The sequence below is a fragment of the Chanodichthys erythropterus genome, chromosome 18, assembly GCF_024489055.1.
Source record: "Chanodichthys erythropterus isolate Z2021 chromosome 18, ASM2448905v1, whole genome shotgun sequence".
NCBI classification, from domain to species: Eukaryota; Metazoa; Chordata; class Actinopteri; order Cypriniformes; family Xenocyprididae; genus Chanodichthys; species Chanodichthys erythropterus.
In genome coordinates this window covers 18,459,603-18,486,655 of record NC_090238.1, presented here as the reverse complement: position 1 = coordinate 18,486,655, position 27,053 = coordinate 18,459,603, and the positions used below count along the sequence as shown (strand labels likewise).

General features: G+C 38.3%; 2 protein-coding genes across 22 annotated transcripts in view; one reads left to right on the top strand and one right to left on the bottom strand.

Annotated features, from left to right (window-relative positions):
• Nucleotides 1–3,991, top strand: part of cdc42bpaa (CDC42 binding protein kinase alpha (DMPK-like) a) — a 75,242-nt gene extending 71,251 nt beyond the window's left edge. For all 19 annotated transcript variants that reach the window (XM_067366544.1, XM_067366542.1, XM_067366541.1 and 16 more), the window contains one exon: nt 566–3,991. In XM_067366544.1, the coding sequence (XP_067222645.1) occupies nt 566–697 (132 nt within the window). In that variant the 3' untranslated portion in view covers nt 698–3,991. The remainder of the gene's footprint in view (nt 1–565) is intronic.
• A 143-nt stretch (nt 3,992–4,134) lies between these two features.
• Nucleotides 4,135–27,053, bottom strand: part of fzd3b (frizzled class receptor 3b) — a 33,719-nt gene continuing 10,800 nt past the window's right edge. For 2 of the 3 annotated variants that reach the window (XM_067366952.1, XM_067366951.1), the window contains 5 exons: nt 16,560–16,756; nt 13,289–14,306; nt 7,621–7,769; nt 6,908–7,147; nt 4,135–5,462 (listed from right to left, as the gene is read on the bottom strand). In XM_067366952.1, coding sequence (XP_067223053.1) covers nt 5,246–5,462; nt 6,908–7,147; nt 7,621–7,769; nt 13,289–14,306; nt 16,560–16,756 — 1,821 coding nt within the window. In that variant the 3' untranslated portion in view covers nt 4,135–5,245. The remainder of the gene's footprint in view (nt 5,463–6,907; nt 7,148–7,620; nt 7,770–13,288; nt 14,307–16,559; nt 16,757–27,053) is intronic. The other variant, XM_067366953.1, reaches the window with a different exon arrangement.

Below are 27,053 nucleotides of genomic sequence, written 5' to 3'. Positions count from 1 at the left end.
AATTTATGATCAATTTAATGCATCTTTGCTGAAGAAAAAACAGTAATGTGTTTTGGGCCAGATTTACTAAACAGGGCAAATTAGCTTCAGAGCGCAATTCTAAAAAAGCACCAATGGGAGTAAAAAGTTCTGCACATGATCTACTGACGACGCGCAAATTAAAGAACACAAACGCAGCCTGATCATTTCCATAATGACCAATGCAATCTACCAAGAGCAGTGCAAATTAGCGTCTGGTTTAAGACATGCTTTTTTTGGGTGGTATATAATGGTGCAAATACCGGTAAATTGACTAGCGCAAACCATAGTAAATCACCTTGCATGATTCATTCAAGTACTCTCCTCCCATAAATTTTGTGTCTGAAAGGGAAACTCCTACAAATGCATATGCAATAAGGTCAGCTGCAAAAATAAACCTGTCCACGCCTTTTCAGCGCTAATTTTTCGTTGCACGTCTTTAGTAAATCCTGACGAAATTTTTGGGGGGGTTTGCACTGGCGCAAGTTGTTAGTAAATCTGGCCCTTGGTCTGTTTATTCAAATTCTTGTTTGTGTCCTGCTTTTAGGATTCAGACTCGCCACGTCACTCCACGGCCTCCAACAGCTCCAACCTGAGCAGCCCACCAAGCCCTTCATCCCCACACAAGAGCAAGACTCAATCTCTGGAGCGAGGCGAGCACCTCGGCTGGGAGACATGAGCTAAGCCTCTGCACATTTCTTTCTAACATCCTCTTCTACAACAGAGAGTCACGCATTTAACGGAGACTCCTTATATGTTATTTTCCCAAACACACTGCTGGGGCCAGGTGTGTGTGTGTTTGCGTGTATTAGTGTGCATATGCATTACACGTGATTGTTTTACAAGCACATTACCGTGCACCTTACATCGCTTTTGAGTGGACCCATCGCCACTGTTTCGGTTCCTCTGTTGAATGGGGGAACAGTCCACTGAGAGTAGCTCAACACTCACCGCCACAGGTGTGGAGGGGGTCGAAAAAGGCAAACACACAGCTTTAACATGAATTTATCAGTGTTTGCTGACAACAGCATCAAGTGTGCCTCATTTAATGCAAGAAAGAATATGCATTCAAAAGTCTTAATTGATCGGGGAGGGATGTTACTTTAACACACAACACTAACATGGAAAACTGTTCCTGCCATTCCAATCAGTGTGATAAAACGAGAACACTTCAATCGAGTTGAGTCCCAATAGATAGAGCGCCCCCCCCCCCAGCTGTGGCACTACTGTATTACTCAGCTTCTACCCTACAGTGCCATGCCGACCTTCACGTTCAGAGGTCAGAGTTCAAGAATAGATTCTGAGTTCAATAATGTAAATAGAGTTTAAGTAGAGTATAATATATAATGAAATCATAACACTATTCTGTTGTTAAATAAGTGTGACTTGGCTTTGAGAGAGTCTTCTTTCCTTTTTATTTTCTGTGTCAATCATGCAGACTTTATGTAAATCTAAGCATTATTTTGTCAAGATATGCTAGTCTTTTGTAATTCCATAAATTCCATTGTTGAGATGAAAAGATTTGCAAGGGAACACTACAAAAAAGTATTGGGGCCTCATTCATGAAACACAATATATTTGTGTAAATCATTCATAAAGCCATTCTTATGTATATTTTGTCCACTTGTTTGTTGTTAACATTAACAAGCCTGCAGTGAAATCGTTTATGTGGACAGTCATGTGCACGTTGTTGTATTGAATGGTAAAAAACATTCTTGTTTAAAGATGAAATTGCTCATAAATTCTGTGCGCACACAACATATTTCACGTTGAATTGGAAATATTTAACATTTTAACAAACAGATGAATGAATGTTTTCTAAGAAAGATTTACACATTCATTCTGCTGTTGTTTCATGAATGTTGTTGCATGATGTGCAAGATCCAATGTTACCGCTAAATATCGCTAAATACATGAACTCTCCAAACACATACAATCCCACGTGATCATTAATAAGCTGTTGTGCTGAATGTAACCGATTCACTGCAGCCTTGTTTGTGTTAGTCTTGCCTACATATGTGCTTCACGAAGCAATAATGCTGTTTCCAAAGAGTTTTTAATTATTCATAATTATTATTTTAGTATTTTGTTTTTATTTTCAGTGTTTGTTTGTTTTTTTTCCAACTCGCAAGAACCAAATTTTGCCTAAAGTGTACATGTGAATATAACATGTAGTGTAAGCTATACCACTAGTTTCAGAGCATTTAATGTTTGTGTGACATGGAAAAACACTAAACTCATCAGGTGAAGCATTCAAAGGGCTTCAACGCTTTGCCTCTAACACTTCCTGCAGCTCATAATGACACAGCAAGGACTGCAAGGACCAGCGGGAGATTAGGTCATTTGATATTGAAATGAATTCAGCAAGGACGTACAAAAAAAGCTGCTGTTTTAAATGTGCAGGGCCAGACTATCAAACACCCCTGAACCTCAAAATACCTCAGATTAGAGAGCCAAGCCATTACGACTTAACAGAACCTCATCACTGCGACAATTTTAGCTGTCCCTCTGTCCAATTTCATGCACTAAACAGGCATGTATTATTCACACGCACTACTGCTCGCTTTCGCAAAGCATATTTGTCAGATTTGCTAAAATGAGAAATGGATTTCAGCCATTCCTTTTAAAACAAATTTTGCAGATGCAGATGATTGTACATCTGTGCACTGTTCAGAATTCCCAAATATTGTTCCTAGGAAAAGCTCACTTGAATATAAAAATGTATATCATTTACTCACCCGCATGTTGTTCCACACCTTTGATTACATTTCACCTGGGAAAGTGATGTTTAGGCAGAAACGTTGATGCGATTCTTTTCCTTGCAATGCAGGAGTATATATTTCTTCATACTTGCATTGTCAATGTCTGATGTTAAAATTGCTGACATTAAAAACACATTGCAGTTCACGGTTGCTCAATATAATGCTAAAATATGCTAAAAAGAGAAAATCATATGGGTTTGTAATGACAGCTTTTTAATTTTTGAGTGAGCTTTTAATGTTTGCTGAAATGAGTGAACTCCGTATTGAAGCACATACAATACAGAAATAGTTAAAGTTTTGTGCATATATTTACCTGTGGATTTATTAATTCTAGTATTGCCAGCATTTTCTATTTTCCATTATATGCAAGCACTATTGAAACCTTCACTGTGGACCAGTCCAGCAAACTCGGCACATGTTTTTAAATCAAGCGCTCACTCTTGCAAACTTTGTGGTGTTGCTCGGGACCTTAGTTTTGCGTTTGCTCTATTCCATGATCACGTTTATTTCTAAACAGAAACTAATATTCATAATACAGGTTGTAACGGGTTAGAAACAATTTGCCAGGGTTATGGTATTAACATGAACAGGAAACCTGTTTGAAATGATCTCAGGTATGTCAGAACCAATGATTATATGTTTGCATGGAGGATCAAGATTGTAGAAATGACAGACATCCAGATCTACCGGTTGTTTGATATTTAGGACTGTTACTTAGCAATGAATAGATCAATATTAGAGCGGGAGGTGCCTTAGTTTTTTAGATCGGTGTGAACTGGTCAATGTAGGTAGAATGGACTAGAATGTGAGGAGACGACTGGAGATTTTTAAGACACATTCACACATTTGCATGCATTTCACGTGAGGATCTTGTTTGCCTTGTTAGTGAATTGCTACTTCATATCATATCGTTGTTGTTTCTTTTTGTAAGACTATGTACAGATTTGCATGTCGTAGGTGTAATCACTTGTTTTAAGGACTGTACGGCTGGATTTTTTTTTTTTTTTTAAGTTTTATTTTTATTGTATTTTATTGACCTGTGTGGCGTGAATGCTTGGGATGTGAAAATGAATTACCCCATACTGCAATGTAGACCTTTTTCTTATTTTATTTTTTTTGCACAAATGTATTTAAGGTGGAATACTGTTACTTGTATTGGTTTGGACACCACTTTTCACATGGAAATCTCATTATCTGACTATTTCAATAAAATGGGGAACTACAAAATACACCAATCAGTTTTTTTTTTTTTTTTTACAAAAGCTTTATTTGAAATCTTGAATGATGCTATGACTGGATTTAATGTCTCTACACATTCAACAGATAGCAACAGATAAAGTGCTGTATTGTTCCTCATTAGTAAAGTAGACAGAAGAATCAAGCATGAAGATCAAGTGTAATTGGGAAACCGAAGGCAAAGCTACAGCATATAGCAATCAGAAAAAAAAAACAGCTTTTACAAAGCTCAGGTCCAAAGTCACATGTTTAGGCACTGAGTACCACTGTAATCTCATCCAACACGTAAACAAAAACACTCAGAACTTCACTTTTAAAGCGTGTCGTGAAACGGCGCATGAACGCCTACAAATTCAACAGCACATTTGTATGTTCCGTAAAACACTTTGTGCATTTGAGATGGCCTTTGCATGAGCTCTGGACAAAGTATAATGCATGTGGAAATGGCCTGCTGAAATATTCATGAAGCAACATCAGAAAAAAAGCACCATTTACAAAGCTTAAGACTCTTGTACACGTGGTCGGAAAAACAGATCTATAATAAAACGCCATTTTCAACCCATTTTAATTCTGTAATGTGGCAAGTGAAACAATATCAAGTGTAATAAGGAAATGTAGGTTCTAGCAATCAAATGTGATGAGGTAGGCAGCCATCAAGTAGCTGGACAAAGCACAAACAGGTGTTGGTGAGGATTCTGGTACATTGTTTCTCCATGCGATCAGTCCGCCTTCTCAACCAAACTAACGCGAGAAACAAAATACAGCTTGCCAGAGGCACAAAACCATTGATGCTCCCTCTTTTTGAACCGTCAAAGGTCTGAAACCTGATATCTAATGGGACAGTCATCAGTCTTCAAGCATCGATGGTCCATTAACTCTTTAAACAGGGTTGTGCGATGGATGTAATGGGAAAAATCTCCCCTCGGACAGCTGCGGCCAGTCCTGCTTCATACTGACGCTGCAGAACATGCAGTAAACTTCATCCAACAGAACTTCACAGTATCAAAGAAAACGTATCTTGTTACTCAGGTGCGCCGCTAATGGGCCAAATCCTGAGGACGGCTCTGTCAACATGCATGCAATCAAGTTTCTGATTTCCCTGCAGCTGCCAAAGCACATGTCTGTTCGTTAATGGCTTCCCAGGCTCCTACAGGACAGGGACTCTCCCGTGCCAACAGATACGCCTCTCGTTTCAGACGGAGGCTCTGATCTGAGGATAAGTCTCCGGGTTACGCACTTGCCCCGTCTTCCTCCACCACGCGGTTCATGCTGGATCCGTGTGTTATGCTAGTGGCCGGTGCGTTGCTCAGGTCACGGGCGCTGCCATGTCTGGATTGGCTGTCGAGACGATGAAGGCTTCCGTGATGGGACAGCTGCTCGTTGAGTCCTGGCATGCTCCCATATGCCGGGCGTTCCTCCATGCCTCTGTGGCTGGAGGGGGTGAACCTGTGATCAGAGGGAAAATCGGCAGGGTATTTAAGTTCAGGCTTCTTTAAACGCATAACTCAACATGTATGCACATGCAAAACTATATGACACTCTTGGAGGAAGCTCAACTGATACACTTGCATTAGACCAGAGGGGTCAGGAACTGCAAGGGAGTGATAGGGGATCTGTGGAAAGGTTCAGAGAAAAAAAAAAAAAAAAAAAAAAACCTGAACCAGCTAATCAAGGTCTTACTAGGCATACTAGAAACTTCCAAGCAGGTGTGTTAAGGCAAGCTGGAGCTAAACTCTGCAGGACAGTGGCCCTCCAGGACCGAGTTTGGACACCCCTACCATAGTATATCCCCCTTGATTGGTGTACTGCATGTATGCGGATAAAGTTGGACATACTGTACTTGTTTATCCAACATTTTATAAAGAGCTGTGTGAAAATATAAACATTCAAGCAGTTGATATTTGCTATATAGCATATACCGATCAGGCATAACATTATGACCACCTTCCTAATATTGTGTTGGTCCCCCTTTTGCTGCCAAAACTGCCCTGACCCATCGAGGCATGGACTCCACTCGACCCCTGAAGGTGTGCTGTGGTATCTGGCAGCAGATCCTTTAAGTCCTGTAAGTTGCGAGGTGGGGCCTCCATGGATCGGACTTGTTTGTTCAGCATATCCCACAGATGCTCGATTGGATTGAGATCTGGGGAATTTGGAGGCCAGGTCAACACCTTAAACTTGTTGTTGTGCTCCTCAAACCATTTTTGCTTTGTGGCAGGGCACATTATCCTGCTGAAAGAGGCCACAGCCATCAGGGAATTCCGTTTCCATGAAAGGGTGTACATGGTCTGCAACAATGGTTAGGTAGGTGGTACGTGTCAAAGTATCATCCACATGGATGGCAGGATCCAAGGTTTCCCAGCAGAACATTGCCCAAAGCATCACACTGCCTCTGCTGGCTTGCCTTCTTCCCATAGTGCATCCTGGTGCCATGTGTTCCCCAGGTAAGCGACGCACACACACCCGGCCATCCATGTGATATAAAAGGAAATGTGATTCATCAGACCAGGCCACCTTCTTCCATTGCTTCCAATGTCCAGTTCTGATACTCATGTGCCCACTGTTGGCGCTTTCGGTGGTGGACAGTGGGCGCTTTCAGCATGGGCACCCTGACTGGTCTGCGGCTATCATCTAGCCATCAAAATCTGGCCCTTGTCAAACTCACTCAAATCCTTACCCTTGCCCTTTTTTCCTGCTTCTAACACATCAACTTTGAGGACAAAATGTTCACTTGCTGCCTAATGTATCCCACCTACTAACAGGTGCCGTTATGAAGAGATAATCAGTGTTATTCACTTCACCTGTCTGTGCTCATAATGTTATGCCTGATCATATACATAGCATAAGTGGATCATCACATTGTTGAGATCTCGAGATGCTGTTGAACGCACCTGCCGTCTCTGGTGCGGTGCAGGCTGCCATGGTAGCTGCTCATCTTGCTGTGGACGCTGCTGGCTTTGCTCCGCACATCATCCAGCATGGCCAGGTGTGTGGAGGAGGCGTGGGTGGACGTGCCCTGTGTGGAGGTACCGCGGGACTTGCGGATGATGGGTGTGTTGGGGTCACGCAGCAGAGACTGAGCAAAGTCGGGCTCTTGCAGAACCTGCCGGCTTTCGTTCACTGCGCCACTGCTGGATACAGAGAAGAAACAAATGGTCTTTTATTTTCCTGGCAATAGGTAAAATCTAATAATATACATTGCAATTAATATTTATATTAATTATATATGATGTATTACATCAAAAAAGAAAATCTTAATGTGCTAATTTAATGGAAAAGAATTATTCTCCAAATATTATTTCTCACATATATACATACTTTTAACATCATTAATGCATCTATTCATAAAAATATTCAAAGCCCTTTCTGTGAAACAGGGCCTTTATATTTTAGAAATGGGGAATCTGTTGCATGAAAACCACTGTTTTAGAGAGCTTTCTGAATAAAACTATTGATGACATTTAAAAGCATTACAGTTCAATACATTGTTTATTGTTCTTTTTCCCATCAACATCTTGTATATACCACTAGATCATGTCTATTTAAATGAACACCTGAGTCTTTTCTCCTGTAAACTAAAGCCCGGATGAGGAAGATAACTCACTCTTTACGCCTACGCCCGTGGAAGAAGCTGGCCCACTCAAAACAGGTCTTCTTACTGCCCACCCAGAACACTGACGGGATCCCGACCACCAGCACCATCAGGTACTTCATCAAAAACAGGACGAGGTCAGGCCTGCTGGTTTGCTCCACCTACACAGAGATGTTCAGACATTAGCTCGTCTCTGAATGGCCTCCCTCAGGCTCTCTGATACGCCACACACTCACTGCACTCTTTACTTTAGCAGAACACTCAGCACATTTCTATACTTCTGTGTTTATTCACTATTACACTATTAGTGTAATTTACTAGTATAGTTGAAGATGATATTTTGAATTAGATTTAAATTTTCTGTTTTCATTTTAATTGTAACTGTCATTTTTATTTCGTTTTATCATTTTTTTTTATGTCAGTTTTAGTTATTTACAGACAAATACGGTTGTCATATCTGCTTCGTCTTCACTAAAAACTCTGCAGTGTGCGCACGGACATAGTTTCTTCCTGTACCAGTGTGTTTAAAAGTGCACAAGCTGAAGTGTGTATCCATTCACTTCTTCAGGCTCCACAGCTCGCTGCTCACGGACAATCCTGCTTTATCTTGTGAGCACAAGCCACAACAATGGCCTCTTCTCCTCCTCTTCCTCTGTCAGGGGCTCACGGTCAAAGCACTGGATGCTGTATATCACATCAAAACACATACACAGCGCCAATGGCTACCGCAAAGGAAGTGAATATAAAAAAATCTCTGGAGGGTGTTTTCAGTTAATAACATGGGGAGAAATTTGACGTCTTTAAGGTACACATTAATGTATGCGGATACATATTCATAGAAAAATACTAATGTATGCTGCCTTCAAGATATTTTTAAAAGGAAGGATAAAAATGCCTGTCAAGTGCATTATAAGGTTAATTCACCCAAAAATGAGAATTCTGTCATTAATTTCTCACCCTCATGTTGTTCCAAACACATAAGACTTTTGTTCTCCATAAATTTTTTGTTCAACTTTCACATGCGTTGACATGAGAGCAGACGTTGTTACGTTAACTTGCATTGGAGAATAATATATTGTAAATAAAGTGGTAATTTTTTTTTTTTTTTTTGGTGCAAACAAAGCATTTGCTTTGCCTTATAAAATTGAGGTTAAACCACTGGAGTCACATGGATTACTTTAATGATGTCTTTACTATCTTTCTGGGGCTTGAAAGTGGTTGTTGCATAGTCAATGGAAAGACAGAAAGCTCTTAGATTTCATTAAAAAAGATCTTAATTTGTGTTCCGAAGATGAATGAACGTCTCAGGTTTGGAACGACATGAAGGTGAGTAATTAATGACAGAATTCTCCGTTTTGGGCGAACACTTTGATTGGAGGAAAGCTCAAAACATTTACTTTTAAGTGTGGACTTTTATAGTAAGAACTGTGGATGCATCTATTATTCAAAGTAAATTGTTTATAATTAAGCTGTAATTGTGAATTCTGAATGTGAAATTTAGTTTGCATGTACTGTTTAATAATGAAGAATATTCAAAGTTTGATATACAAAGAAATATGGATAGCATTTAACTTGTTTTTAGGCAAGACTATCTAAGGGGTTTGCATTTACATTTCCGCTTTTATCCAAAGCAACCTTCATTCAAGATATGTTTTATCAGTTCATGCACTCCCTGGGAATTGAACCCATGACCGAAGTACTGTATCAAGGAGGTTTGCAATAAAAAAAAAGGAAAACTGCAAAAGAAAGAAATATTAAATTTTCAAATTGTCCCTTTCCTGTGAAATCTGTCTTAAATGGTGAAATATATTGATGACGCTCCTGATCACAATTATTGTAGTATAATGCTGAAGATAAGGGTGAAATCTTGAGTTTGAGCCAAGCAAATGAACCAATGAAAATGGCCTGAAATTATAAGAATGCCTTCTAACTAAAAGTAGCATTAATTCACACTTTTGACACACTTTTGAATTACTAAACATTATAATTATTGTTCCACATTCATTAGTAGGAGACTACATTAGCATAAACTAGGATGTCTTCACAGTTCACATCAACAGATATCCTTCAAGACCATTACTTTCACATACTCAAGAGCCCTCCCTAATGAGCGAATAACACACGTGTCATCAGATTCAGTGCGTTACCTCACTCCTTTAGACCTAACATACTGAGATGTCTCATGTAGAGCCAATCAAAGCCCTGCTCAGCCCCTGAGCTTTTGTGAGTCAGTCTCTGTGGTCTTTGTTGGAGCGGCTGAGGTAATGACAGGCCTGACCACCTTTAATCGTAGCGGGGAGGGGGTCTGTCCTCCGTTATGAGACGCAGCATCACACAGCTCTCCCCTCAGCATTGTTCTCCACAGTGCTACAGGGCTGAGCACAATACAGGCAGTGCAGCGTGACTTAACAAGCCCAATGATGAAAGACACCAAGAGAAACAAGAAAAAAAGATGTATGCTATCTGAAAAGTAATCCTGCAAAAATATATTTACACAGGGCTGGGCAACAGACAATATATCAAAGACTAATTAAATCAAATGATTTTACAGCCGATATAAAAAATTAGACAACTTTTAACATTAAAATAATAAAACAAAGTATATTAAAATATTACAAATATAGCATATTAAATGTGTAAAATATTATTAATATATTTCATAACACTTCAAAAAATACCATGAAAATTCCCATGTGGCATTTTCCATGTTTTTAATAATTTAGTAAAAATATATGTTGATAAATGTTGATGTTTATTATTATTATGCATATAAATAAAAATGAATATTTTCTTGTCTTTCTTTCCTGAAAAACTGTAGAAAGTTTAAAGGTGCCCTAGAACTTTTTTTTAAAAGATGTAATATAAGTCTAAGGTGTCCCCTGAATATGTCTGTGAAGTTTCAGCTCAAAATACCCCATAGATTTTTTTAAATTCATTTTTTTTAACGGCCTATTTTGGGGCATAATTAGAAATGAGCAGATTCAGGGTGTGTGCCCCTTTAAATCTCGTGCTCCCCGCCCACAGAGCTCGCGCTTGCCTTAACATAAAAAAAAGTTCAAACAGCTAATCTAACCCTCAAAATGGATCTTTACAAAGTGTTCGTCATGCAGCATGTCTAATCGCGTAAGTATGGTATTTATTTGGATGTTTACATTTGATTCTGAATGAGTTTGAGGCTGTGCTCCGTGGCTAACGGCTAACTTTACACACTGTTGGAGAGATTTATAAAGAATGAAGTTGTGTTTATGAATTATACAGACTGTGTTTAAAAAATGAAAATAACGACAGTCTTGTCTCCGTGAATACAATAAGAAACGATGGTAACTTTAACCACATTTAACAGTACATTAGCAACATGCTAACGAAACATTTAGAAAGACAATTTACAAATATCACTAAAAATATCATGTTATCATGAATCATGTCAGTTATTATTGCTCCATCTGCCATTTTTCGCTATTGTTCTTGCTTTCTTACCTAGTCTGATGATTCAGCTGTGCACATTCAGACATCCTGCCCTTGTCTAATGCCTTTCACAATGTTGGAAACATGGGCTGGCATATGCAAATATTGGGGGCGTACACCCCGACTGTTACGTAACAGTTGGTGTTATGTTGAGATTCGGCTGTTCTTCTGAGGTCTTTTAAACAAATGAGATTTATATAAGAAGGAGGAAACAATGGAGTTTGAAACTCACTGTATGTCTTTTCCATGTACTGAACTCTTGTTATTTAACTATGCCAAGATAAATTCAATTTTCGAATCTAGGGCACCTTTAAGTACCTTAAACTTAATTTTATTTTGCATTATTATATTTTAGCCTTTCTGATTTTTATATACAAGCATATATACATATAAATATTTTTACTTTAACACAATATATAAATATAATATAATAAATAAAAATTTAAATAATAAAATAATAATAAATAGTAATGTTTACTATAATCTAATAATATTATAATAAATTTTTTTGCTTTTAAATTCATAAAATATTTGTAAATAATTTTTGCCTTCATGCCTTGAACAACTTTTATGCTTGATTTGTTGCCTTTTTAATTATGTTATTTATTTTAGATTTATATATATATATATATATATATATATATATATGTATATATATATAGATATATATATATATATATAGTGTAAACAAATAATTAAAAAATGTATATAAAAAAAAACAATGAATATAATATCAAAACCTAAAAATTAATCAAGATTTACTCAAGATAATCCTAACCAATTATGTTGGATTGTTGCTATAGTGCCAACTGGCTTCTATCAGTTGAGCCTCAAAAAACTAAACGCACTCAACGGTTAAATGTGTGAGATGAATGTAGGCATTCATCTTAAAAGCCAAAGCAAGAGAGCCAGAGATGGTGATATATGCCGGAGGGGAGGGGAGAGAATTACTACACCACGTGATGCTCGGATCCGTTTATTATTGTGTGGAGGGAGAGGCCAAGCATCTACGGTTACACTGTAATAAAAATGCCTCATGCATCACTGCACTGGATCGTATCTCACCATCCATTCACTCCCCAACACAAAAGAACTGTTACAATGGATATTTTCAACATATGTGGGTCTTTCTTACAGAAGATTGTGATTATTACAATCATCTTCATTCAGTCAGTCAGTCAAATCCAACCAGTTGTATAGTAAATCAGACAACACTTATGTCTCTATCTTAAAGAAAGAGGTTAGAAATACTGGAGTAACACTTGGAGGAGGATAATAGCTACGATCAGGGGAGGAAAAATAATTGGAAAGGTAGGAGGTACATATTGTAAATCTCTTTAGCCTCTCTGCACAAGAAAGACAGTTTTATATGCCTTGTTGCTAGAAACACTAATAAGACACTATCTGAGTGGCTTAAAGTCTAAACTTTCCAGAAAAACCAGTTGTCATTTTGTTATAAAGTCAAAGCATTGTTGCCACAACTATATAAAAATACAAACAATTTCTCTTATAGTAATACAGTAGTGGGAAAAAGTGATGTCCAGATATTTGTTTTTAATGACCCTACAAATTTGATTAAACTATCAAAATATGAGGAAAATATTTTGTATTTTTTAAACATTTTAAATATAAGGGAAGATCAAAACACTAAACTTTGTTAAGGTATTTATCTGACAAAATTATTTGGCAAAAAAAGCAAACTACAGCAATAGTTTTTATTTTACTATGCAAAAAAATACATAAAAAAACAACTTCAGCAGAAAAAGCAGACATGGACTACAGCATAACACATCAGAACACAGCAGAACACACATTTTGCATGTGTTCATAATTTCTTTGTATTTCACTGCGTTATCACAAATAAAATATAACAATTGACTCCAAGCACAACTAAGCAATATGCTTAAAAATAATGTAATACATTTTTTTTTATAATATTTTTTGAATATTGAGTTTTGAGGGTGATGTCGTCAATTTTCTTAAGCCAGAGTTAAGAATTAAGAATTTAATACTTTTATAGAGCAAGGAAGACTAATGCCCTCAAGATTTTCCTATGGGATTTTATAATGGGTTTTTTCAATTTATGAGTAAAATAAGGTCTGTGGTGAACATAACTTTTTGAGATGTTTTGTACTACCACGTAAACACGATGGAATGGATGGATGGATGGATGGATGGATGGATGGATGTTTTTGTGATAGGTATTGATTTTTACCTGGAAAGGACAGGGTATGTGGTACTCTCTGCAGCGCTCCTGCACCCATGTGATCTCCCAAACTGAGCGGTACATCTGCTCGTACAGGTAACACCCCACCACAGTCAGCAGCGGCACCAGATAGAGCACTGAGAACACGCCGATCCGGATCATAAACTTCACCAGCTTGTCCTGATTCTCCTTCTCCAGGGGAATCTCCATTCGGACTCTGTTGAGCGCTACGATCCCGGCCAGCAGCAGCGACACTCCCACCAGGACATCCAGACACAGCGGCGCCAGCACAAACCAGCGAAGAGTGTGAACGTCATACAGGCCCACAAAACACACACCGCTGATGTTATCGCCCTCGATTTTATTCAGAGCGAGCAGGGTTATGGTTAGCATGCCAGGTATTCCCCACGCGCTGGCGTGGAAGAGTAAGGCCTTCTTCTCAATGGCTTCGCTGCCCCATTTGGGCACAGCGGCCAGGAACCAGGTTATGGTAAGAATGACCCACCATACACTGCCTGCCATGGTAAAGAAGTACAACACCATAAAAAGCAGTGTGCAGGCCTTGTTATGCGAGCCTTGAGTCACTGTGGATGTTTTGTACTGGGCGGGATTGGCCGCGTTACACGCTACGCGGTCCTCCAACAGGAAGCCTAAGAAAAACACCAATGACACCATCATGTAGCAGACAGCGTAGAAGATGATGGGCCGCTCCGGGTAGCGGAAGCGTGTCACGTCGATGAGGAAGGTGAGAAAGGTGAAGAGGGTAGCAGAGAGGCAGACGATAGAGACGACACCAATGAAGTAGCGGGCAAAGGTGAGCTCTTCACGCCGGAAATACATGTTGGGACAGGGAGGGGAGCAGTCTCGCACACCTAGAAACGTGTAGCCGAGCTCGGGTTCCACTTTGAGCTCACGGGGGCACCAGAAACCATAGTCACGCTGCACAGACATGGGCGACTGGTCAGTGGGGTCCTCGTTCACGAGCAGATCCTCAGCGCGAGGGTAAGACTCATCACAGTCCGGGAACCTGAAGTTAAAAGACAAAGACATACATGTATAGAATTAACATGCGTATATATATTTATATTAAGGAGATATAGTTAAGCTATATATATATATTAAAGCTATATAAACTAATTTTTTATATACTTAAGAAATATACAAAGTATATACAAACCCGATTCCAAAAAAGTTGGGACACTGTACAAATTGTGAATTAAAACAGAATGCAATGATGTGGAAGTTTCAAATTTCAATATTTTATTCAGAATACAACATAGATGACATATCAAACGTTTAAAATGAGAAAGTGTTTCATTTTAAGGGAAAAATAAGTTGATTTTAAATTTCATGGCATCAACACATCTCAAAAAAGTTGGGACAAGGCCATGTTTACCACTGTGTGGCATCCCCTCTTCTTTTTATAACAGTCTGCAAACGTCTGGGGACTGAGGAGACAAGTTGCTCAAGTTAAGGAATAGGAATGTTGTCCCATTCTTGTCTAATACAGGCTTCTAGTTGCTCAACTCTTAGTTCTTCTTTGTGACATCTTTCTCTTTATGATGCGCCAAATGTTTTTTATGGGTGAAAGATCTGGACTGCAGGCTGGCCATTTCAGTACCCGGATCCTTCTTCTACACAGCCATGATGTTGTAATTGATGCAGTATGTGGTCTGGCATTGTCATGTTGGAAAATGCAAGGTCTTCCCTGAAAGAGACAACGTCTGGATGGGAGCATATGTTGTTCTAGAACTTGGATATACCTTTCAGCATTGATGGTGCCTTTCCAGATGTGTAAGCGGCCCATGCCACACGCAATCATGCAACCCCATACCATCAGAGATGCAGGCTTCTGAACTGAGCACTGATAACAACTTGGGTTGTCCTTGTCCTCTTTAGTCCGGATGACATGGCGTCCCAGTTTTCCAAAAAGAACTTCAAATTTTGATTCGTCTGACCACAGAACAGTTTTCCACTTTGCCACAGTCCATTTTAAATGAGCCTTGGCCCAGAGAAAACGGCTGCACTTCTGGATCATGTTTAGATATGGCTTGTTTTTTGACCTATAGAGTTTTAGCCGGCAACGGCGAATGGCACGGTGGATTGTGTTCACCGACAATGATTTCTGGAAGTATTCCTGAGCCCATGTTGTGATTTCCATTACTGTAGCATTCCTGTGTGTGATGCAGTGCCGTCTAAGGGCCCGAAGATCACGGGCATCCAGTATGGTTTTCCGGCCTTGACCCTTACAGAGATTGTTCCAGATTCTCTGACTCTTTGGATGATATTATGCACTGTAGATGATGATAACTTTTTTTCTCTGAGAAACTCCTTTCTGATATTGCTCCACTATTTTTCGCCACAGCATTGGGGGAATTGGTGATCCTCTGTCCATCTTGACTTCTGAGAGACACTGCCACTCTGAGAGGCTCTTTTTATACCCAATCATGTTGCCAATTGACCTAATAAGTTGCAAATTGATCCTCCAGCTGTTCCTTATATGTACATTTAACTTTTCTGGCCTCTTATTGCTACCTGTCCCAACTTTTTTGGAAAGTGTAGCTCTCATGAAATCCAAAATGAGCCAATATTTGGCATGAATGTCTCACTTTCAACATTTGATATGTTATCTATATTCTATTGTGAATAAAATATAAGTTTATGAGATTTGTAAATTATTGCATTCCTTTTTTATTCACAATTTGTACAGTGTCCCAACTTTTTTGGAATCGGGTTTGTACTCAAGAAGTAATTTAATATTTAACAAGGACTGCACGCTGCTTTTATGGTGTTTATTATTATTATTTATATATACTTTTAAAGATTATATATATATATATATATATATATATATATATATATATATATATATATATATATATATATATATATATATATATATATATATATATATATATATATGCAGAGACAAAAAAGCTTAGTTAAGTTGCAGACTTATTTCAAGCTGGTTTGAATTGTGAGCATATTTTCCCTTATCGTAATGGTTTGTTTTTCATTGGAGATTAAAAGTTTCCCTCGAACATCTGCATTTGGTTAAACCATTATTTTAGTCAGAAAACATTTTTCCATTTAAAAAAAAAAAGAAAAAAAAAAGATGTTAAGATGAAACCCGTTCAACCATAACAGCACAATTTACCTCAGCAATTATGTGGCAATTATGTCTGAAACACTGGGAAATGCACACTTTGTACCTTTTCTCAGAAATGATCTACAATTTCTATTTAAAAAAAAAAAAAAACTCAATCTGTTGAATCTGTACCTGCTGCACTCCATCTCCTCCGGCCAGGTGACTCCAAACATATCCATGAGCTTCTGGCAGTCTCTCTTGGCATGGTTACACAAGCTCCGGCAGGGCAAAGACACCCGTCCGTACTCCATACACACGGGGGCATACAGGGCACACAGGAACGGCCGGAGGTCTGGAGAGCACTGCAGGTTCACCATGGGGTGGAAGGGCTGTTGAGGAGGGAGAACAGAGAGTTTGTTCATGCCCAGAGAGTTTATGACAGATCTTGTAAAAACACGCAGCTTGGCTCTGGCAGCAGTTTGGCAGAAAAATTAACCCCGCTGGACCTTTGGCAAGTTTTAAGATTATGAAGAATTTATTCAGGTAGAAGTGCAGTAGTGCAAGAAAAATTTAAAAATATGAGTGATTCATTGAACAATGATGTTCGTCTGTGGAATCAAAATACAACTTGCTCTGCTTTTGAAACGACTTTCCTTTTCAGATGATGTCATCAAGACCTCTTATTTTCAACTTATATACAATTTTCTCACATCCAATCAATTTCCAGTGGCCATTTTAGGCCCATTTTGCCCATTTAATAAAGCGCTTATGAATACAACAAGCCGCTCCATCTTGAGACGGGCACTTTAAAAAGAACTATTTAAACCACACAACACATTTAAAAAAACGTGACTCTGAGTGCCAGTTGCGACAATAAGAGTGTGAGCTTATTGTTACACATGTTCTGCAGAAAGTATTTGAAGTATCTTAAGAAATCTTTCTTAAGAAGATTTTTGTGAATCCAGCCCCTACCTCCCCGAAATCTCAAGGTGCAAAAAGACAGGCAGGAAGTTGTCTGGGTACAGTAACCTGATGCCCCTTCAGCAGGATTACAGGCCAGTTTGGCAGCTCCAAGGACGCTTTTGTGCCCTGAAGGGGCCCAGTGCATGCTGGGAGAGAGAGCAGCTGCAGAGCTGGGCATTTAAATTTAAATCTTTGAAGGAACAGACAATGAGCCTCCACCTGGGGTTAGCCAATACATATGCACTTCCTGCTGGGGAATGGCCCTTTGTGACTGCCGTGTTTTTGGAAAGAACCGGGAGATTGACACACCGCAGAATTTGCGCTTCATTCCTGCATGGATTGCTCGAGTGAACTAAATCCCTAAGTAGGACAATATTTACAGATAATTTGCATGAATTTCGGTTTTCCCACCAAGAAAAAGACACCAGCTTACTGCTGGGAAAACCAGCAAGGAGCTCCAGCACGTCTTCAAAATTTTCCAAAATAACTTTCTCAAAATTCACATGATGCAAATGAGCCGTGAATAAAAGCTTTATCAATATTTGAAGAAGGTTATGAAATATTTACCCTGCCTCTGGAGCAAGTGAATTAAAGCAACATCAAAAGAAACATGAGCAGCTTCTATTGGCCTCCCGTATGGAAACCGCATACGCTTCAGTAATTGAGCTGTACGAACAGAATTTGCATCGCTCTTGACATGTTTTCCCCCTGTAGATGCTGAACTGGACATTGATTGGACATTTATTGATTTTGAATGTCCTCCTCATAACTCCCTGCTCTACTGTTACACACGAACACGTGCAGAAGGAGATAACAGGGTTGTCTTATGGGAGTCGGGTGCAGGTACAACAGAGGAAGTGAATTACAGCAGCGGTCTTCATTATTTATGTGGATCAGACACGATAATGCAGCCGTACGCGACAGGACGCCTTACAGCGGCACATGTACTACAAGCTGAAGGAAACACAACATTCAATACACAAACAGTGCAAATATACACAATGTATTTAGGAACATTAATGCCTAACCTATTTCTACTGAAGTACACACAACTTGCACTATATTCCAGATAGTCATCTGAAGTCATACGATAGCTTTGTGTGAGAAAGACAAAAAGTTAAGTTGATATTCACTTAAAATCTTCATATTAGCATAGTCTCAAAGCTCATCATTGGTCATATTAAAGTAAAATATAGGGCTTTTCACAAAAAATGGTGACAGAAAAGACTTTAACTGGAGTGAAGAGACATTTTTCATTTTTACCTTTATAGTCCGAATAGTCAGTTCAGGAAAAACTTGATAGTACAGTCGGCAACTTACAATATTAGGACGGACAATGTTAGAGATTTTATATAAACAGGTCACGCGCTGCACTCGTCCAATCAGTAACACTGACATCGCAAGTATAAGGACATTAACCCAGGGTTTAGGAATATACAGTGTGATATGTCAGTTCATGAATACCCAGAATTAATTGTTAACCCCAGGTAAATTATGAGCAGGGTCAGTACATGTCCAAATCAACTAAATATCAGAAGCTTCCTTGGCTCAAATTTTTGATTTTGTCAATACTCTTTCTGAAGAAAGACAAACATAGATAATGATAAAAGCCAAAATATTAAAGGTGCCCTCGAATGAAAAATTGAATTTATCTTGGCATAGTTAAATAACAAGAGTTCAGTACATGGAAATGACATACAGTGAGTCTCAAACTCCATTGTTTCCTCCTTCTTATATAAATCTCATTTGTTTAAAAGACCTCCGAAGAACAGGCAAATCTCAACATAACACCGATTGTTACGTAACTGTTACTTTCTAAATGTTTTGTTAGCATGTTGCTAATGTACTGTGAAATGTGGTTAAAGTTTCCATCGTTTCTTACTGTATTCACAGAGACAAGAGCCGTCGCTATTTTCATTTTTCAACACTTGCAGTCTGTATAATTCATAAACACAACTTCATTCTTTATAAATCTCTCCAATAGTAGCATTAGCCGTTAGCCACGGAGCATAGCCTCAAACTCATTCAGAATCAAATGTAAACAATATAACAGTATACAATACTCACATAATCCGATGCATGCATGCCGCATGCATGACGAACACTTTGTAAAGATCCATTTTGAGGGTTATATTAGCTGTGTAAACTTTGTTTAGGCACTGTTCAAGGCAAGCGCGAGCTCCGTGGGCGGAGAGCACAAGATTTAAAGGGGCTGCAAAGCATAAATAGGCTCATATTTAATGATGCCCCAAAATAGGCAGTTAAAAAAATTAATAAAAAAAAAATCTATGGGGTATTTTGAGCTGAAACTTCACAGACACATTAGACTTATATTACATGTTTTAAAAAAATGTTTGATGGCACCTTTAAATGTCACGAATGTATATTTACTGAGAAATTTACTATTTCGTAGAGGGGTTTTTTTTACACAGAGATTGGTTGGTCTATTAGTAAATTCTGTTGACTTTAACAATCTTTATTGCATTATATGTCAACGGTGACAGTTAAAAAAAAAATGGGAAAAAGCAGTATTTAAAGTAGGGCTGGGCGATATATCGAATGCTTTTGTCACGCGCATTTCGTCAGTAAAGGCGGTTCCCTGATTACCGCTAAATCGCCATCACCTGCTTTCAAATGGAGCGGCATTTAATAGACAGAGCCGTAGATCACTGATAAGCCACGCAATATCGCGTTCAATATCGATATGAATCACCGTCGATATTGAACGCAATATTGCGTGGCTTATCAGTGAACTACGGCTCTCTCTATTAAATGCCGTTTCATTTGAAAGCAGGTGATGACGATTTAGCGATAATCAGGGAACCGGCTTTACTGACAAAATGCGCGTGACAAAAGCATTCGATATATCGCCCAGCCCTAATTTAAAGAGGAATTTCTGAATAAATAATGTTGAAACTAGAAATGCATCTTGTTTCCGTCTTTCAAAACAATTACATACAATATAGAGAGCGTTTGAAAACCCCTGCTTTGAAATGTCAAAACTTGCTTGATTTCCATGCATCACCCCAAAAGCACCAAGCAATTCTGTAAAAGCATGTGAATGACAGGGGTGTAACAACAAACGGCAGCTCAGACCGTCTGTCTCTGAACACAACACAGAACAATCTCTGGATCTGTCGAGCAGATAGAGATGCCACTAGAACGCCATGAATCTTCCCCCTGTCAGAGCGTGAAATGCCGGTTTGCAGGCTTACTCTGAATCCAGAATGGAGATCACAGCCTTTTATTTAGTGAGCATGAAAGAAGGCCCTAAAGAATGCACACTGACAAAAAAAGGAGCGCTGCCAAATTTAGACAGACAATCCTGAGGGTTGATGCCTTCTGATGAGGAAAATAGCACCGCACATCCATCAAGCCAGAGACATTTGGGAAATGATGAACTACTTTAAAATGAAGAAAGCTGGATTAAAATGACACAAATCTATAAAGGGAATTTTTGGCTGTCTAATAGGGCTGGGCTGTACACCATATATACTATATGACAGCAGAAATGTTTCAAGCATTAAAGATTCTGCTATGTTGTTCACACCGCAGCAGCACCATTGAGAAAAAAATTCAGTCTCCAAGTAGAAATGATAGCCTACTTTCCAAAGTCTGACATATTGTTCCAGCGTTGAAGTAATATTTATTATAATGCTGATGCAGTTGCTTAGGTTTGCCAAGCAATATTCTGTCTGATATGAACTGTATTAATATGGTATACATCCAAAAAACACAGTATGATATCATGTCTAAAAACATGCTAATACCATGTATCAAAGTACTTCAAATAACAGCATAGTATTACCCTGGTACATGTCCAAAAAACATGGTTTTACCATGGTACCTTGTTTAAAAAAAAACATATCCAAGTATTAATTCACAGTATCTGAGATTATGAATCATATCAAACACTTTTGGGTTAAATTTATAGCAAAAAAAAATGCTATTTTGTGATATCTAGTCAGTTACTATGAAATAAAACAAAATAAAAGTGTCCCACCAGGACATACTTCACTGAAGCGTGTTCACCCTCCATTACTCACATGCTTTTAACAGGCACAATCGCTCTCAATATTTCAGCACGCAGGCATATATGTGGTAACACGGGTGTGTTGTAAACACTCACATAGCGTGTGTCTTCAAGCGTGTGCACTTAGAATCGATGGACGAGGATACATTCAGCAAAAACTTCCCAGTGGGAAGAGCATTCGGATAGCTCTCTCTGCATCTATCCATCTCTCCCGGAGGGTCTTGACCCCACTGACCCCACTCTCAGAGATGAATCCTCCTTTAACAGCCTCTCGTAGGTCTCCATCACCATACAAGTGCTGTAGGGAACGCTGAACAAATCACTGTCCCTTTCACATCGCTGACTTAAAGTATATATCTCATTCTGCACAAGCGGCCTAAAAATTCAGCTGAGAGTATATGCCTGACCATATGTGAGTGACAGTGTTTTAAAATACGTAACTCATGCTGTATAACTACATTAACTCATAAATATTATTCTCTACTTGACTGTATAAAAATATAGAGCTAGTGACAACTGCTACTGGCAGTATTCCCTTCTCTTGAACTTATAATACTTTATCAGGCTTACATATTCATGGTTGCACCTTTAAAGGGCAAATAATTCCTTAAGCACTGACTGTAAATATCAAGCGTGACATTATTATGTCTTATTTTGAATAATATTTTTTAAAGGTGTAACCATTCATAAAAAATTATTTAATAGTTATTTAAAAATGTATTTAATATTTATAGTTGTCAAAAAAATAAAATGATTTCTAAACAGATCAAATGCATTACAATGTATAGTCAAGTCATCTTCATTTATATAGCGCTTTTCACAATACATAATGTTTCAAAGCAGCTTCACAGTGACGATAGGAAAATTATTTGACAGAGATTGTTTTGGATTTATAGCAGCGCTAAGAACAAAAAAAATTATCAAATAAAGTTGGTTTTTGATTGAATCACTTCCATTGTAAAAATTGTTAATGATTTCTTTAGGGGCCACCTAAATGACACCTTTCCTACTGAAAACTGAATACCTTTAATGCATTCTTGCCGTTCATTTACGCGTTTAGTCTATAGGTTTGTTATAGGTTTATTTGGGGTGTAACGGTACATGTAATCGTCCTGAACAGTCACAGTACAGACGTCTTGGTTCGGAGCATACCGTTACGATTGCTGGTATACTAAGCACATGACGAGGAGATAGAGTCAGAATAAGTCTTTACTTGGAAGGAAACAGGAATCCACAGGAACATACAGCAACATAGTACGAACAATACCGGACAACACAAGACTAGAAACACAGGGTATATATACACGGGATAACAAGGAGGGTGATTGGGAACAGCTGGGTGTGATGATGGTGGTGATCAGTTGCCATGGTGACTAACTGGTGGCGGGAAATGGAACAACAACAAGTCCAACTATGAGTCCAGAACAGAGTGCACATGTAACACATACAGTCAGATGACAAATACAGTCAGTCACAGGCGATTCACACTTCAAACCAGAAGGGGGCGCATGCAGTAATGCAATGCGATTTACTAACCACCACAACAGTAAAAAGAGCAGAAGAAGAGACACTCTATGCATAGATATGTTTATGTGTAATCTCCATGTTTCAACTGCGGAAAGACATCAATAAAACAGTTTGAGAATAATACCTAATGTAGCATTACATTTACCTCAGGCAGTTCACAAAAAAAATAAATAACTCTAAAGGGGAGCATTTCACTAAATATATGCACTATATTTGCTTATATATTAATTATATTTACTTTACCTTTTAATAATGTCTTAATTATTTATAATATGTTTAAATAAATTGATCATGAAAACGAGTTATGATGAATTGGAGAAGAAAAATAATTTTAGAAGTTAATGCAAAACCTGCCTATTGTGCAATTTATGTTTTTTTATTTTTTATTTGAGTGTTGATTATTATATCTAAAAATAAATAGCAACTGAATTTATTTAATAGTTTGCGCTCTGTATATTAAACATACAACTAAAATGTAATATAATTACATTGAATTAAACAATAAATATATATATTTGTATTACATATTCCTGGGCTATTGGAACACTATCAATCAGAATCCAGGACAAGAATTGTTTTAATGCATTAAACACAGGCTTTAAGTAAATCATTACTTTTCTACAAATTTCACTTTACACCTTTCACACTGTGACCAGCAAATCTAAAGCAAGACTAATGCACGTACGAGTTTAATTTTCTGCGAAAAGATCTTTTTGTTTGTCTGTCAGCGAGACGTGAAGGTGTAATTAATCAAGACCACTCACACATTCCTGAAAGAGAGATTCATACATATTATTTAGCCTAATCTCCATGTCTAAGACGGTAATGGTAATTAAAACATTGCAGGGTTGACGTGAATGCCATGCCGTGCCGTCGTGCCAAGGAGCCCAGACTGTGTAGGAGGAGCAGCCCGAGGAACCGGGTGGGTTTCTGGCAGTGGTGCAAAACAGCACATTTGTCTCTCACAGTCGCCAACCGCCACTCCTCTAACACTTCAATGGAAGGATTAAGTTTCTGCCTGTTTTTCTTTTGTCAGGCTCATGATTCATTTAAAGAATCGATGAATAGAGGTTACCTTTGAAAGCCTCGAGCTTTCAGAGTATGGCTGCATGCTTTTACGGCTTCCTGGGCTACTTAAGAACTTTGGTGAGAAAAATAACACATAAAGATGCTTACCTACTGTATTTCAATGTGGATTTGGTGGAAAAGGCAGCATGTATATTCAAGGGTTGCCACCATTTTAGGTTTGCAGAAAAGAGAAAAACAGAAAGAATTTCGTTTACAAAAAACTCCTGTAGCAATACCATGATAAAGTGAAGGCATGGTTTGCTTGGTTCCCCATGGTACCTTATCATACCAGAATATCATGGCATTACCATACCTACCCCAAAACATGGGCTGTGTCCAAAATACCCTTAAATAGGGCACTATTTGATGGGACAGCCATTTGTAGTGGTGTCCGAATCCATAACGGACATTATAGAGTGTACTCATTCAATTTCACAATGCACCGCAAAAACGAGTGTACAACCGATGTACGTTCAACAGTAACACCATGATATTTTGCCATATACATATTACTACTACAATTGTCAAAGGCATTATCATGATAGATATGCAAAAATAAAAAATAAAAACATAATACCAGGGTGTTTTGGTACAGAGTAGTACTGAATGATTATTACCATATTCATATTTACATAATTTACCAATCTACCAATGTTTTGACAATGTACCATGACAAAGGCTTGTTGGTAGAAATAGACTTATAAATGAGTGTGCAGTTATATTCCTTTTTACCAAGTACTTGTCCATAAAAACAGTGGTAGAGGTATCATAATGGATGACTGCAGGGTAAGACAGGTGTCTGGACTGGACTCTTGACTGACACTTCTGGCAGATTTGGAAATGAATGAAGAGGGAAATCAGATCCGAACAGGAAAACACCCCCCACACCCCCCTTCGCTCACATAGCAGGTGGAATCGGGCGAGCAAACAGTCCATGTGCGAGTGGAAAATCCAGTTTGCCGGCTTTACAGAGAGTGTGTTTGAGGAGAAAACGGAGAGTTGCATTCTCTCAGGATTAGAAAGTCAAAGGATTTGAGTCTTTCTAATGCAAGAATTGGTCACCTTTTCCCTACTGGGCCGTTGTGCGTGCCCTGCTTGATTCTGAATGACTGCGTTTCTGTTCAAAACACTTCCTTAAGCTATCATTAGTCATTTAATTACTGCAAATGACAGGTCAATTGACAGATCTTACGTTTATTTAATCCTACATTTGATTGAAATCCCCAAGCCTCTGCGAAGTTCTGGTCTCTAAATATAAGATCAGGTCCTTCATTCCATGTAAATCTGTGGAATTTTTTGGCCTATTTTATTATGCAGAACATTATTGTACAATTTGTTTTTGTCCAAAAACAAGCCTCAAGATAAGTAATAATAGGTGATGCTTGTCTTATCAAACCTTACTAATAAAAGCCAGAATGCGAAGTCTTGGAGGATGCAGAACCCATTAAAAACACAAATATCCATGTTGTGCACTCTTGACAGCGTAAATCTCAAGTTAACAAGCTCTGACTAACTGCTGTGCACTAGATATTCTGAAGAGAAGAGCTATAGAGTCTTTACATAACAGATTCTTCCCTCAAGCCCAGAACACTGTCAGATACTATCAGGACGTTTCCCGTCAACAGTGACCTACCATCAGTCTGTCTGTAGCTCACATCAGCTCCACCATTCCTGCTAAAGAAAGATCAAGTGTTTTTGGCAGTAAAAACAATATAGGGTTTGAACACAGACAAGCTGTGCTGTATTAATCTGCTGATAGATATGAGTTAGCACACTACATCATCACTGTCAGCTAAGGAAATTAAACTTCATTTTAAATCTCTCAGACCGATGAATCAGTTCCTTTCTTCAACATGTCTACAGGCAAATTGTTAAAGAGCCAAACAATAATATGTAAATAAAATATTGCAGCAGGGAGAGATCCATCCATAAAATACTGTACAGTATAAAAATCATTACATCTATAAAACATGGAAACCATATGTGTGTGTGTGTGTGTGTGTGTGTGTGTGTGTGTGTGTGTGTGTGTGTGCGCGCATGTTATCCTTAAACGTATATCTCGGTTCTTTATTGACTCGGGACATCATTCACTACCCTCCCCCTCGTAAATTTTTTTAAAGTTAAACATCAACATTCTTAGTATTCCTCAATCTATTCATTATAAACAATGTAACAACAAAAAAAATCTAAAAGAATGTCTGTTTAATTAGAATTAACTTTTTTTTTTAAAAGTGTATAGGGTCGCTAGCGACCCCAGGTATATAATATATAGTATAATTTTTCTGCACAACAATAACTGAATCTCTAATGACTCAATAAGTGCAATTCACCTTTATTCCACAAGGTGTTAATGTCTGATACACAACAATGACGTGATGTTTCACTCATAGATACATCATCAGCAAAATTTGAAATGACTCTGCATACAGTACTTGCTCTGCAGTGAATCGCTATCAAATATTAGTGTCTCTGTCACCTGATGGTGGATCTGGTGAAGAAGCTGTCAGCAATCACAATAATGATTTTGAAGACTATGAAAACGATAGTTTTGAGAATATGGTTAAGATTGCAAATATGAGCCAGATGCTGAATGGGGGAATGAGCTCTGATGATGATTGGTAATAAGGATCGGCTTCCAAGTTCCAAAAGGAAAATAAATATGCTTTATTTTATTCTTTTGTAATTGTTATTAAAATGTCAGGAGAGTTTTATACTATTGCAGCAGTGAGAGATCCATCTATGTTAGATACAAATCCGGGTCGCTAAAGACCCGAATATGTAATAATGATCGGTGAAACATTCATGCATTTAAGGGTTGAATACACTATTTAATCAACCAAAGTGGCAATTTTATTTAAAGGTGCCCTAGAATCAGAATTTGAATTTACCTCGGCATAGTTGAATAACGAGAGTTCAGTACATGGAAAAGACGTACAGTGAGTTTCAAACTCCATTGTTTCCTCCTTCTTATGTAAATCTCATTTGTTTAAAAGACTTCCGGAAAACACTCGGATCTCAACATAACACCGACTGTTACGTAACAGTCGGGATCATTTATATGTATGACCCCAATATTTGCATAATGCCAGCCCATT